This window comes from Lipotes vexillifer, unplaced genomic scaffold (genome assembly GCF_000442215.2).
Source record: "Lipotes vexillifer unplaced genomic scaffold, Lipotes_vexillifer_v1.1 scaffold591, whole genome shotgun sequence".
Taxonomy (NCBI): Eukaryota; Metazoa; Chordata; class Mammalia; order Artiodactyla; family Lipotidae; genus Lipotes; species Lipotes vexillifer.
This window is the reverse complement of record NW_006791954.1, coordinates 4,953,555-4,967,247: the sequence shown is the minus strand read 5'-3', so window position 1 is coordinate 4,967,247 and position 13,693 is coordinate 4,953,555. Positions and strand designations below refer to the sequence as shown.

The 13,693-nt window shown below is 46.7% G+C and overlaps 1 protein-coding gene across 1 annotated transcript in view; it reads left to right on the top strand.

The window, feature by feature from the left end:
• The first annotated feature begins 6,869 nt into the window (after nt 1-6,869).
• The window catches only part of CCR7 (C-C motif chemokine receptor 7), a 10,657-nt gene continuing 3,833 nt past the window's right edge, over nt 6,870-13,693 (top strand). Inside the window, exons 1-2 of the mRNA XM_007465202.1 lie at nt 6,870-6,925; nt 12,482-12,531. Coding sequence (XP_007465264.1) covers nt 6,916-6,925; nt 12,482-12,531 — 60 coding nt within the window. The 5' untranslated portion in view covers nt 6,870-6,915. The remainder of the gene's footprint in view (nt 6,926-12,481; nt 12,532-13,693) is intronic.

The following is a 13,693-nucleotide window of genomic DNA, read 5'->3' as shown; positions in this document are numbered from 1 at the left end:
GGAAAGAGGCAGCAGTCTCAAGTCTCTTGCTAGGCATGCAACATATGCTCTTAACAAGTGGGATGAGACAAGGGATATCACCTATGGGACCCATTATTGAACTAGACCAAACGAATGACATTAAAAATATATTTTTAAAACCACAGCACTGTTTCAGGCAACACAAAGACTAACCAAAAAAGTACACAGCACAATCCTGTTTCCAAGAAGCACAAAGTCTCTTCTAGAAGAGAAAACAGTTCCCGTGCTGTTGTTACAAATGCCTATTTGAATGTCCCTGAAGTTAAGTGCTATGAGAGTTCAGAGGAGGGAGGGCAGTGAAGGTGGGCCTGCCTGGGCCTCGAAGGGTGGGATGCAATTTGGAAAATGAGACTGGGTTCCTCCTATACCATCCCTCTCAGAGAGATGGATTGGCTGTGAATAGTTACTAATTGCACGCTAACATGCAGAGGGGAAGCTCACAGTGTTGAGAGATACTAGGGAATCCCCACTGTCCTGCTCAGAGACCAGCTAAGAAACTGAAACTGAAGGCCTCCAGCCCAAAGTGTGCAATGTCCGCACAGCCAGCATTGGAGGGATAAAGAAGGACAGTGAGAGGAGGAGAGGGGTCTGGGGTGGGCACCACGGCTTAGCATCAGGGTGAGGTTGCTGAGGGGATCAGAGTCAGGATGCTCCCTTTCTCTCCTAAGAGCATGGCGCACCTACCACAAAGCTCTCCAGTCCTGCCCTGTATTCTGTGGACTCTCTTGATCTGGGACCTTCTTTGGGGCCTACACTAGGTAGAAAACCAAGAAAATCCCTGAGGGTAACAAGGATTATCCTGAGAAGGGAGCCTGGAAATTATGTGGTCCAATCCCATTACTTTTCAGGTGGGCATCCAAGAATCAGAGAGAGGAATTGACTTGCCTGAGGTCACATAGTCAGTTCTAGCAGAGGCAAGAGTGGGACACATGCCTTCTGCCTCTAAGCTCAATTTTTCTTAGAAGCATCTGCCACATGGAAAAGGGCTTCAGGAGGAAGCTTCTGGAATGGTTCCAGACTGAAGTTGCCCTGCCCTTCCTTACCAACGCCCTACACAGATGTAACCCCCCCAAGAGTCTTTTCCACCTAGTTCAAGAGATTGCCTGTATCCCTAAAAGTAAGCAGGCCCCAAATGCCAACGATGGGAGCAGTCAAAACCTTTAGAATGGAAAGAAAGTTCCAGTTCCATGAGGGCTTCCCATGCCTCCATTTGGGGGATTTGGAATAACAGAGAGTGGTTAAGCAGTAGACAGGATGCCACAAGAAAGTTCTGCACTTCAGAGTCTCAGATGCTAAATCTTAGGTATCTCCTAGGCAATCCAATACCCTCACTTCCTACTTGAGAAAACTGCAGCCCAGAGTGGGGAAGCGACTTACCCAAGATCATACAGGGAGCAGGTTAAGAGCGAGGCTCACTGCACTACATCTCAGCTGAATGTTCTTCAAATCTCTGGGGTGAAGAAAAACTATTCTATCTACTTGTCCATCTGTCTTCCAGCCCTATTCAATCATGGATTTCCTTTCCCTGTGTTAGGTAAAGCATCACATCATGCTTGGTCTTGGTCATAACTGTAGGCAACAGGTATATAATCTAACCTTAACTTCCTCTGTACAGTAGTCCCCCCTTATCTGTGGGAGATATAATCCAAGACCCCCAGTGGATGCCTGAAACCACGGATATTACCAAACTCTATATATCATACATACTATTTTTTTCCTATACATACATACCTATGATAGAGTTTAATTCATAAATTAAGCATGGTAAGAGATCAATAACAATAATAATAAAATAGAACAATTATAGCAATATACTGTAATAAAAGTTATGTGAAAGTGGCCTCTCTCTCTCTTTCTCTCTCTCAAAATATCTTATTGCAGTGTACTTACCCTCCTTCTTATGATGTGAGATGATAAAATGCCTACATGATGAGATGATGTGGAATGACACGGGCATTGTAACATAGCGTTAGACTGCTATTGATGTATCTTCAGAATGAGTATCATCTGCTTCAGGTGATCCTGGATCATCGAGCCATCGTAATGTCAATGGTTGGGAATCATTGGGACGGAGCAGGATAGTGCAAGATTTCATCACACTACTCAAAATTGTATGCAATTTAAAACTTATGAATTGTTTATTTCTGGAATTTTCCATTTAATATCTTCAGACCATGGTTGACCATGAATAAATGTAACCACAGAAAGAAAAACCATGGATAAGGGGGACTACTGTACCGTAAACTCCTTGGGAACAGGAATCACCTTCTACCCTTCAGGGTGGAAGCAAAAAAGACCCACTCTAGATATTTCAGACAAAAGGAATTTAACATAGGTAGCCAGTTATACAAGTGACAGAAGAGCTGAAAAGTCAAACAAGGGATGGTGAGGCCACCAGAGATTAACAACAGCAAGAGGTTGCCACCATCCCTAGAGCTGGAGAGACACAGGGAAAAGGTAGTGCTACCAGAGCCCAGAAACTAGGGCAGGGGTTGGAGCCACGGTGGGGGTTACTCATCAGATGCTGGCACCACAGAGGCAGGGGCAGGCTGATGGACTCTGGGATCAAAAACATGTAACCATGGCTGGAGATGCCACTGGAAGCAAAGAGAAGAAAGAAATACCCTAGTGATGAAAAATATATGCAAACAGTCCCCACCACAAATATATTGGAAAGGCTATGCTAAAGAAAAAATAGACTTTAAGACAAAAATTGTTTGTAGAGACAAAGGATATGTTATAATGATAAAAGGGTCAATCTATCCAGGAGTCATAACAAATAAACATATATGCATCTAAACAACAGAGACCAAAAATACATGAAGCAAACATTGACAGAAATGAAGAGAGAAATACCCAATTCAACAGTCATAGTCAGGGACTTAATACCCTATTTTCAAATAATGGATACAACAACTAGGCAGTAGATCAATAAAAAAATACAAGAATATTATGAACCAACTGGACCTATCAGCTATCTATAGAATATTCATCCAACAACAGCAGAATACACACTCTTCGTAGGTGCACATGGAACATTTTCCAGGATAGACCATATGTTAGGACATAAAACAAATCTCAATAAATTTTTTAAAATTGCGACCACACAAAATACATTCTCTAACCACAATCAAAAACAGAAGGAAATTTGAGGAATTCACAAATATGTGGAAATTAAACAAAACACTCCTAAATAACCAATGGGTCAAAGAATAATTTACAAGGGAAGTTGGAAAATACTTTGAGATGAATGAAAATGAAAACACAGCATATAAAAACCTATGGGATGAAGCTGAAGCAGTGCTTAGAGAGAAATTTACAGCTATAAATGCCTATACTAGAGAAAAGGAGAAAGATCTCAAGTAAAGAACCTAATCTTTTACCTTAAGAAATCAGGACAAAAGGAGAAAACTAAACCTAAATCAAGCAGAAGGAAGGAAATAACAAAGAGTAGAATGGAAATAAGTGAAATAGAGAATAGGAAAAAAATAGAGAAAATCAATAAAACCAGAAGTTGGTACATTAAAAAGATCTGCAAAATTGACAAACCTTCAACTAGAGTTACCCTGATACCAAAACCACAATAATCACAAGAAAATAAAACTATAGGGCTTCCCTGGTGGCGCAGTGGTTGAGAGTCCCCTTGCCGATGCAGGGGACACGGGTTCGTGCCCAGGTCCAGAAAGATCCCACATGACGCGGAGCGGCTGGGCCCGTGAGCCATGGCCGCTGAGCCTGCGCGTCTGGAGCCTGTGCTCCGCAACGGGAGAGGCAGCAACAGTGAGAGGCCCGCATACCGCAAAAAAAAAAAAAAACTATAGACCAATATCTGCACTAAATATAGATTCAAAAATCCTCGCCAAATCCAGCAACACATAAAAAAAAGATTATACACCATGACCAAGTGATTTATCCCAAGAATTTAAGGTTGGTTCAACATACAAAAATCAATCTCTAGGACTTCCCTGGTGGCGCATTGGTTGACAGTCCGCCTGCCGATGCAAGGGACGCGGGTTCGTGCCCCGGTCCAGGAGGATCCCACATGCCGCAGAGCGGAAATCAGCCTTTTAATCTATTTGAACCCAATGAGTGGAGAAAGAACTAAAACATTTTTTTCCCTTGAGATTTTGTTTATAAGAATAATGGGTCAGAGGTGTCTCTTCCATAGGAAACTGACATCCCCTATGTCCTCAAGAGTTGTTTTTTTTAAAAAATGCATAAACATGGGATTTCAATTCACTTGCATGCCATTTCCCCACCCTGCCCTGCCCACCCTCTACAGCCACACGTATTCACACACCCAAGGGGCTCCTTTCTGTAACTGGGGAAGAGAATAAAAAAAAAAAAAAAAAAAAAAAAAAATCAATCTCTGTTATACACCATATTTAATAGAATAAGGACAAAAAACGATCTTTTCAATGGACATAGAAAAGGCATTTAACAAAATCCAACAAACTAGGAATAGAAGGGAATATGCACGATACTCAAAATGAATCAAAGCTAAATGTCAGAGATAAAACTCTTAGAAGAAATCATAAGAATAAATCTTCATGAACAGGAATTAGGCAATGGTCAAATATGACACAAAAAAGCACAAGTGACAAAAGAAAAATAATTTGACCTCAAAATTTTAAGGTTTTGTGCTTCAAAGGTCACCATCAATAAAGTGAAGGCAATCCACAGAATCGGAGAAAATATTTACAAATCATATATCTGATAAAGGACTTGTATCCAGAATATATAAAAAAAAAAAAACTCTTACAACTCAACAATAAAAAAAAAAACCAATTTAAAAATGGGCAAAGGATTTAAATAGACATTTCTCCAAAGAAAATGTATAAATGGTCAATAAGCACATGAAAAGGTACTCATTATCATTAGTCATTAGGATAATGCAAATTAAAACCACTTAACACCCACTAGGCTGGCTAGAATCAAAAGAAAAAAAAAAACAGACAATAACAAATTTTGTTGAGGATGTGGAAACTTCATACCTTGCTGATGGGAATGTAAAATTGTGACGCCATTTTGGGAAAAGTTTGACAGTTCCTCAGAATGTTAAACATGTAGTTACCATATGACCTGGCAATTTTCTCCTAGGCACGTATTCTAGAGAAAAAGAAACAGATGTCCACACAAAAACTTGTATATGAATGTTCCTAGCAGCATTATTCGTCATAGCCAAAAAGTGGAAACAACCCAAATATCTAACTGATGATGGATAAACAAATGGAGTTTCGTTTGTACGGATATCATACAATGGGATGTATGGATATCATACAATGGAATGTATGGATATCATACAATGGAACATTACTGGACCATAAAAAGGAATGAAATATTAATATATACTACAACATGGAAGAACCTTGAAAACATTATGCTAAGTGAAAGAAGCCAGACACAAAGGCCACATATAGTATAATTCTATTTATGTGAAGTGTCCAGAATAGGCAAATCTATAAAGACAGAAAGTAGATTTGTTGTTACCAGGGGCTGGCGGTGGGGTTGGAGGGGATATGGGGAGTCTTCGCTAATGAAGAGGAGGGTGTTACAGGGGGGAGTGATTTAAAATGTTCTAGGGGCTTCCCTGGTGGTCCAGGGGGTAAGACTCCACACTCCCAATACAGGGGGCCTGGGTTCGATCCCAGGTTGGGGAACTAGATCCCGCATGGCACAACTAAGAGTCCGCATGCTGCAACTAAAAGTCCACATGCTGCAACTAAAAATACATCCCACATGCCACAACAAAGATCCCACGTGCCGCAACTAAGACCCAGTGCAGCCTAAATAAATAAATAAACATTTTTTAAAAACTAAAAAAGTAAATAAATAAAATAAAATAAAATGTTCTAAAATTGATTTTGGTGACAGCTGCACAACTCTGTGAATATAAAACACCACCCAAAAAAAACTGACTGGTACACCTTAAAAGGTTGAGTTTATTTGTGAATTATAACTCAGTAAAGTTGTCATTAAAAAAGGAAAGGAAAAACAAACTTATGGTTACCAAAGGGGAAAGGTGGAGGCAGGGGGAGGGATAAACTAGGAGGTTGGGATTAACATATACATACTACTATATACAAAATAGATCATCAACAAGGACCTACTGTATAGCACAGGGAACTCAATCTTCTGTAATAACCTATCTGGGAAAAGAATCTGAAAAAAAATGGACGTATGTATATGTATAACTGAATCATCTGCTGTACACCTGAAACTAACACAACATTGTAAATCAACTATACTCCAATGTAAAATAAAAACTAAATTAAAAAAAAAAAGAAAACAAAATTAAAAAAAAAAAAAAGAAAGAGAAGAGGTGAGGGAAGAGAAAAGAAGGAAGGAGAAAAGAAACATCCTGGCACATCCCTCCCCTTCTACCTTCCATCATCTGTCAGTGCCGCCCATTGAACAAACCTACCCAAAACCCAGAGGGCAAAGTAGTTTGGGAAATGTAGTCCCTGTGACACCGAGCAGGGCAAAGGAAGGATGGGGGTACATCTCTCACTTATCTCTTGACTCCCTGGCACATGGTACTAGGCTATAAACATTTGTCGAATCAATAAATGGTCCCTGTTCCCCTGCCTTAGGCTGGGCCCCTAGTCTGCACAGGGGGCTTTTTGAATGTAAATGACCCGATGATTCATGATCCTATGGCCGGTGAGTGGGCCGTCACTCTCTGTCACCTTCTCATACCCCTCATACCCCTTTGGTCCCATGAGGCACCTGAGTCCAGACCCTTAGTAGAGCTGGATTGGATGGAGGAGCAGAGGTGGGAGGGGCAGGGAAGAGGGTGGTTCCTCTCACAGCTTAAAAGGGGCTTGTATGACTTCCTCCCCAGACAGAGGCCGGGCACAATCTTCCTGTGTGGTTTCAGCTGCCGAGAGTGTCATGGACCTGGGTGAGTGAGCCTCCCCCGTGTGAGAGAAAGCAGTACCAGCGTCACTTGGACATGCAGGCTGACTTTGTTGGGATGGGGATGGAGGATGGGGGTGGAAGGCCTAGGGGAGCCTCCCAGAGAAATGAGGTGGCATTGCTGGGAATCAGTGGCTGCTCCCAGAGAGTGCCACCCTGTTCTCCCAGGCATGGAGAGTGCACCTTTCAGACCTGGGGAAGGGGCTAACCATTGGTTCCAGGAAAGATAAGGGGGGTCACATCTTTCAAGAACAGTAGGGACTACAGAAGGCGGCAGGGCTGGGGTTGATGGAAATCTGGACAGCACCTGTTCTGTCTCAGCCTGGGGTGATGGGGGAGGGTCTCAGGGACCTGTTTCATCAGGGAAATTTCTCCTTGGAGGGCTCAGGACCCTCCCCTCGCCCTCCAATTCCCACCTTTCTCCCAGGCTAAATAGGGATGAGAATGTCTGCTCTTTTAAGGTTATAACAAGGAGCAGATTAAAGGCGGGTGCATTGTGTAAATGACACTACACACAACGCAATGCAAGCTGTGCTTATTGTCTGCTGCACATCCCACGGGCAAGCTGTTGCCTCTTGCTGGTTAAATGTTGGGTAGACAACACTAAATGAGACCACAAGGAGCCTTCAGCTGGGAGAAGTCACAGCCAGGGCCTCCAGCACAGCCCCCAGCCTCACTTAATCACTTTTTCTACCCAGGAAGATGATTCATCCCTTTCAAAAGTCCATCCTCTGGTCTAATCTCGGTCTTAACCAGAGGGAGTCCAAGGGAAGCCCCGAGGAGGTCCTGGGAGTGTTTATCTAGCTCCAGAGACCCCATTTATAAATCTGAGCTGAGGAGTCAGACCCGCCTGAGGCTACGAAGGCTGGGTTCCTGGACTGCTCGTTCTCACCAGCAAACAAAGCACCACGGCAGCCTCAAAGCCGCAAGGGGTTGGCTTTAAAAAGTGAAGGTTCCCGTTCACCCTCTGCTGTCCTCACAACCCGACCCACCACATCACAGCCTCTTGCCTTCATGTCTGCTTTTTCCACCCACCCAGAACCCTGGGTGGACCCAGCAAACAGATGTTAAAGGGCTAAAGTGGCCATCCCACACACCGACTGAGAACCCCTGGAAGCCAGGGTCTCATTCTTGCACCTCTGATTCCCAGGTGCTTTGGGGGTATGAGCAGAAAATGTTTGTGGAATGAATGAGTGAATGAATGAATGGCATCAAGAACTCTGATTTCAGTTTTTAAAAATCTCTTCCGGGCTTCCCTGGTGGCGCAGTGGTTGAGAGTCCGCCTGCCGATGCAGGGGACATGGGTTCGTGCCCCGGTCCGGGAAGATCCCACATGCCACAGAGCGGCTGGGCCCGTAAGCCATGGCCGCTGAGCCTGCACGCCCGGAGCCTGTGCTCCGCAACGGGAGAGGTCACGACAGTGAGAGGCCCGCGTACCGGAAAAAAAAAAAAATTCTCTTCCAACTTCCCCTCCTCCCAGCAGCCTGCCGTCTAATCCCACTCCCCAGACAACCAGCCCCACTAACCACCGTCCCAGAATGCAGCCGTCATCCGCTGGAGACCCCAATCCTGCCTCTTGGTTTGACCTCTGTGAAGGAAACCAAGCAGGTCCCCGTGGTGCGCTGGTAAAGGCTAGAGAACCGGCTCCCCGGAACAGACTCCGACATGTAGTGCTTGCCAATTTCCATAGTGTAAAATTCTTCCACCATAGCTGACTTCAAGCCGTCAGCCGATTTCAAGCCATGAAATGACTGAGCACAGAGTCGGAGAGAGATGTACACCCTGGCTCGATGAGCCCTCACGAGCAGCCCCAGCACAGCACGGGGCAGGGAGGTCTCCTCCCAGGACTAGGTTTGGGGGTGCTAGACTCACAGGTGTTAATGCAGGGAGGGAGGTCCCTTTAATGCAGGAAAACTCTGGTGCAGGAAAAGGGATGTTCTTACTGCTTCACTCAATTCAAGAAAAGCCCCAACGGCTGGCCAAGCCCTAAATACTGGTAGGAGGGGACACCACTGAGACATTTTGCTCAGATCAGACTCCGGGCCGTTGGTAGGACGGGTGGGCCACGAAGGATCTGTTTCTCTCTCTTTGTCAGCCCAGCAGGGAGCCCAAGGTGGGTGAGAGGCAAAGTTTCTGTTACACAAAATGAAAATGCCGAACCCTGGCTGAGTTGGCCTTTTTCATGATTTGCATGAGCAGCCCCAAGACACCTTCCCCATCTTCAAGAAGCGGGGCCTAAGACTTAGAATTTTCCAAAGCAGAGAAGAGAAAAATGAGCTGTTAAGATACTCATCTCTCACAGCTCAGCCAGAGATGGCGGCAGATGGGGATGCTAAAGAAATTCAGGGCCAATCCCTCCTGGCCTTTGGGGAGCCTGGCTTGGGAGGAGGGGAACCCTGCAGCCTGGGGGAGCTGTTGGGAAATCTCTCCTCTTTGCTTGGTACTTTCAGTCAACTGCCATTGATGGAGGAATTCAGGCAGGACCAGTCTGGTGGGGGAGAGACACATATGTCAGTAAGCCACTGCAAGAGAGGGAGAGAGAGTGCTGATGGGCTAAGAGCAGGGCGATTGTGAAATCTAAATAAACGAACAATGAATGTGAGTCACGGGAGCATTTAAGTTGGGTTTTGAAGGACGTGTAGGAGTTATCAAACCAGAAAACAAGGAGCAAGGGGCCAAGGATGTGTCAGGGATAGCAAACTCAATGGCTCAATTGTAAATGAGGGAATGGGAGTAGATGTAGTAAGTGGAGGGCAGTGAAGTGATTCAGAGGGCACAAGCCCCACCTAAAGGTATCCAAATCCAATTTTTTGCAAACTCCATGTAGCCAAACAGAATATCCTGGAGACTCAGCCTGCAGGCTCCCAGCTGGTCAGCTCTGACAGAAGCTAATAGAGACAAGAAAGAAGTAAGTTGAGGAGGGTGTAAAGGACCTGGCCATGCCAAGGAGGAAGGGAGAAAGGGAGGCAGGAGGGACAGGCAAGGGCCAATCTTTAAGATTCCGTGTGGCACTGCTAAAAATTGGGGCTTTTTGATGAAAGCAATGGGGAGCCAATGAAGATTTTTCTTTTTCAATTATTTGAGTTAAATAATGTGATCTGTGTTTCAGAGGAGCTCCGTGGCAGCAGAGCCTTATGTTGGGGTAGAAGGGGGGCCACATCTGAGATGTTAGGAAATGGAAGCAGCAGAACCGGGTGACCAATCCCCCTTCTCCTCCAGTGGGATGGAGGAGACTGAGGATTCCCTTTATGCTCCACAGAGGTCCCGATACACAGCAGCCTCAACAGAAATGAAGTAATGAGAGCTCATTAAAAAAATCTCAGATCCATCTCTTGGCAGCTGTGTGACCCCAGACAGGTGACCTAACCTCTCTGAGCCTCTATTTTCTGGAATATGGAATGAGCCTCACAAGGGGTAACTCACAGGATGTTAGGAGGGAGAGGAACATAAAGCCTGAGAGGCAGCACTGAAGAGCATTCAGGAGTGTGGTTTCTGAAATTAGATGGATTCAAAGCCCAGCTCCACTACCAGATGGTTGTGTGACTCTGGGAAAGTTAATAATCTCTAGTTTCTCTCACTGGGAGCTAAGGTTGGAGTTCTAGGGAATTTCCTTTTCGTTGTGATCATTACTAGACACTCATGAACTCAGAAAATACCCAACACATAAGTCAACCACTCCTCAGCCCTTGAGATTCCCAACTTCTCTGGTCCCACTCAAGCTGCTGCCCAAAGCGAGTTACTTTATGACTTGGTAACAGACAGAAGTAAATTGAGTCAAGGCTGTTGACCAGGCGGCCTCTGCCACACACCTGAGTTCCCCTAAGTTCCTGTTTGGTCACCCTTCTTGAAAACGACCTATTCTGGTCCTAGAAAATCCCTGCTCGATGACCCTCTCCAACACACCTGGAAGGAGACCTCATATACACACACCCTCCAGCCCCCCTCCTTACCCCTCCCCCAGCCAGTGGCAAAAGGACTGAGACGGGGCCAGGAAAGGGGGTTGATGGAGTGAAATAGAAACAGAACTCATGCTCCTCGTATTTCACCGTTGTGACATCAAAACCTTGAGGTTTCTCAGTTCTCACTGACCGTCAGAGCAGGCTTTCTCTAGAGTAACCGAAAGACGTGTATGTGTTTAAAGAAACCTCGAGCGCTTCACGTCAAGATGAGTCAATGGAGGATGGGCAGCTCATTGGACCATGAAGAGAGTGCGCTTAAGGGTAGAGATGTGGACAAGCTCAGGGGCTCACGGGTCAATTTGGCAAGGAAGGGGGATGAGAGAGGGGAGCCATGAAGTTGTACAGAGATCCATTCCCACCCAGGACTGCAAATACTCAGGTGCAAGCTGGGGACAATGGGACAGTGGATGCCTGTCCCCAGAAACAGAAGACACAACTAGAAAGGCAGGTCCAAGTAAACAGCGGAGGGCTTGACTGCCACACTCAGCATCAGGGCGTCATCCTTAGGGCTGTGTAGAGAGGTCCTTGGGGCTGGGTAGAGAGGTCCTAATTTAGGAAGAAGCCAGAGTGGGGGTCGGCATCAGAGCTATGCTTTAGGAAGACACAGCTAGCAGTAGCTTTCAGTATAACTTGGGAGAAATGCCTGTTTATTTATGTGGCTCGACGCGCTTCTTCCTTCCCCTAAGACTCCCCCAGGCCCAGAATCCCTGCCCTAGGCACGCTGCCTGGAGCACAATGCCAATTTGGGTGTCATGTCACAAAATTTCCAGCAGGTGGCGCTATGGCCAAGCACACAGACTCGCTGGGCCTGTGATGTGGCCTCTAGGAGGAAGCAGAATCCCTTGTTTGCTAGAGGGAGGCCCTCAACCTCCAGAAGGTGCTAGAAGCAGGATCCCAAGGATCTGCTTGGGATCCCAAGGATCTGCTAGAAGAAAGATCCCAAGATCAGGAGGATCTACTGACCCTCCTGAGACTGGAGGTGCAGTGGACCAACAAGTCCTGCCTTGTAGTCATTCCCGGCATCAGAGTTACTGACTCTTTCCTGTGGTCTGGTCCAGTTAGGGGAAGGGGGGCTACAAAGGTGAAGAGAGCACCCCTCCCAGACTGTTAAGTGAGATACGACTTCTATATAAATCACCCTATGAACTGTGCCCCCTGCTCAGCCTTTGGAGAAAATAAGTTCCAGTTCCAGCCCTCGGCTCAGCCACAAAGCAGGACTGAGCAGCCAGGGCCCACATCAGGCCTTGCGAGAACCTGGGGCCTCAGCCTGCCGTTCAGCCTTGAGGGGTGGTCTGGGCCAAGATGGACTTTCCAATTCCAGAAGAGGCCCTGAACAGCCAAGAAGAGGGGAGGGGCTGCCCTGCATTCCGATCCCACTCCTTTCTGGGACCCCTTATGGAGGGGAGGAGGGGAGGACAGTGAGGCTGGGCAGCTGGCCAGGTGCTCCAAGGCACAATCTGGTTCTCATGTTCTCAAACATGGTGTCTGGAGAATGTGATGAAAGTCCCCTGGCTTTGTGGCTTTTTGTCATAACAAAGAGCCATCCCTGCCAAGCAATAACTTTCTCACCTTGTCTCCTGCAGGGAAGCCAATGAAGAGCGTGCTTGTGGTGGCCCTGCTCATCATCTTCCAGGTAGGTGTCCCACCAAGGAAAGCTCCGTTCCCTCTCCCATACGCCCCTCCCCAAGCCTGGTCCTTCCGAAGCCCAAGCCCTGGGTTCTGGTGGAGACGCTGGGTATTTGCCAGAAAGAAATAGACCCAGACACAAATTTGTCATTCATTAAGCTGATGGCCACCCCTCCTCTCCATCTGCTGAGTGACCCTAGAAAGCCACAGATGTTCTCCGACTTTCCTTTACTCCATTTCAATTAAAACATGGGAGAAAGGAAGTTACCCCACCTTCCCCACCCCACTTCCAATATCCCCATCCGGGAGACAGAAAGGTGGACTCCTGAGTTCTTGGAGAGAGTTCTTTGCTTTGCAAAAATGTTCCTGGGTTTTGCACATATGTGTCCACACCCACACATGTAAATCTTCATATGTGAGCTGAGAAAAGAACCCGTGGCCTGGTGGCTGGTAACTATCCTATCGCCCCAAACCTGTCTCCCTCCTTCACCCTCCAGCCAAAGGCTCCCCTCGAAGCCCCAGTTCCCTTCTGTGAAATAAAGAGACTGGCCTGAGCCTCACTGTGGCGGGGGGTGGGGGCGGGGAATGGAAGCACATCCTTTAGAGGGGCCCAGAGCTCTGTAGGAGCAAAGATTCCCAGTTTACAGGTTTCAGCGTCTCAATCCCAGCTGTGGAGACAGAAAATCTGCCCCAATCAAGTGCCAGAGTTAGAAGAAACTAACTCGTGAAGTCTACTCTCCCCCATTTGCTGGGGTTGGGAGCTCTCTTGGAGGGGTAGGGGGGCTGAGGTAGGAGCTGGAGAGGCAGCACTTCAGAATTTGGCTCTTCCCCAGGTCTGGAGGCCAAAGGGGCAGCTTTCCAGGAGCTCCGGCCAGAGGCAGGCCCCAAGTTGGGCACTGTTCCCAAAACCCCATCCCAGAGGCCCCCTGGAGCTTGGGCTGTAGCCCACAGCTTGGTGCCCTTCCCCAGCACCACTCCCTCCCCTCTCTCTCCCCTGTTTCCAGGACTCTGGAGAGGCTGGAAGGTTGGGGAGGGGATAAGGGACAGCTGGGCTTATCCTTCTCTTTACTTGAGAGGATGGGTTTGGCTCAGATGGGGCAGGATGTGGTGAGGCTTGGGGCTGCAAAGACACATCAAGCCTGGTGGCCCCTGGTACAGGGGGCAGATAC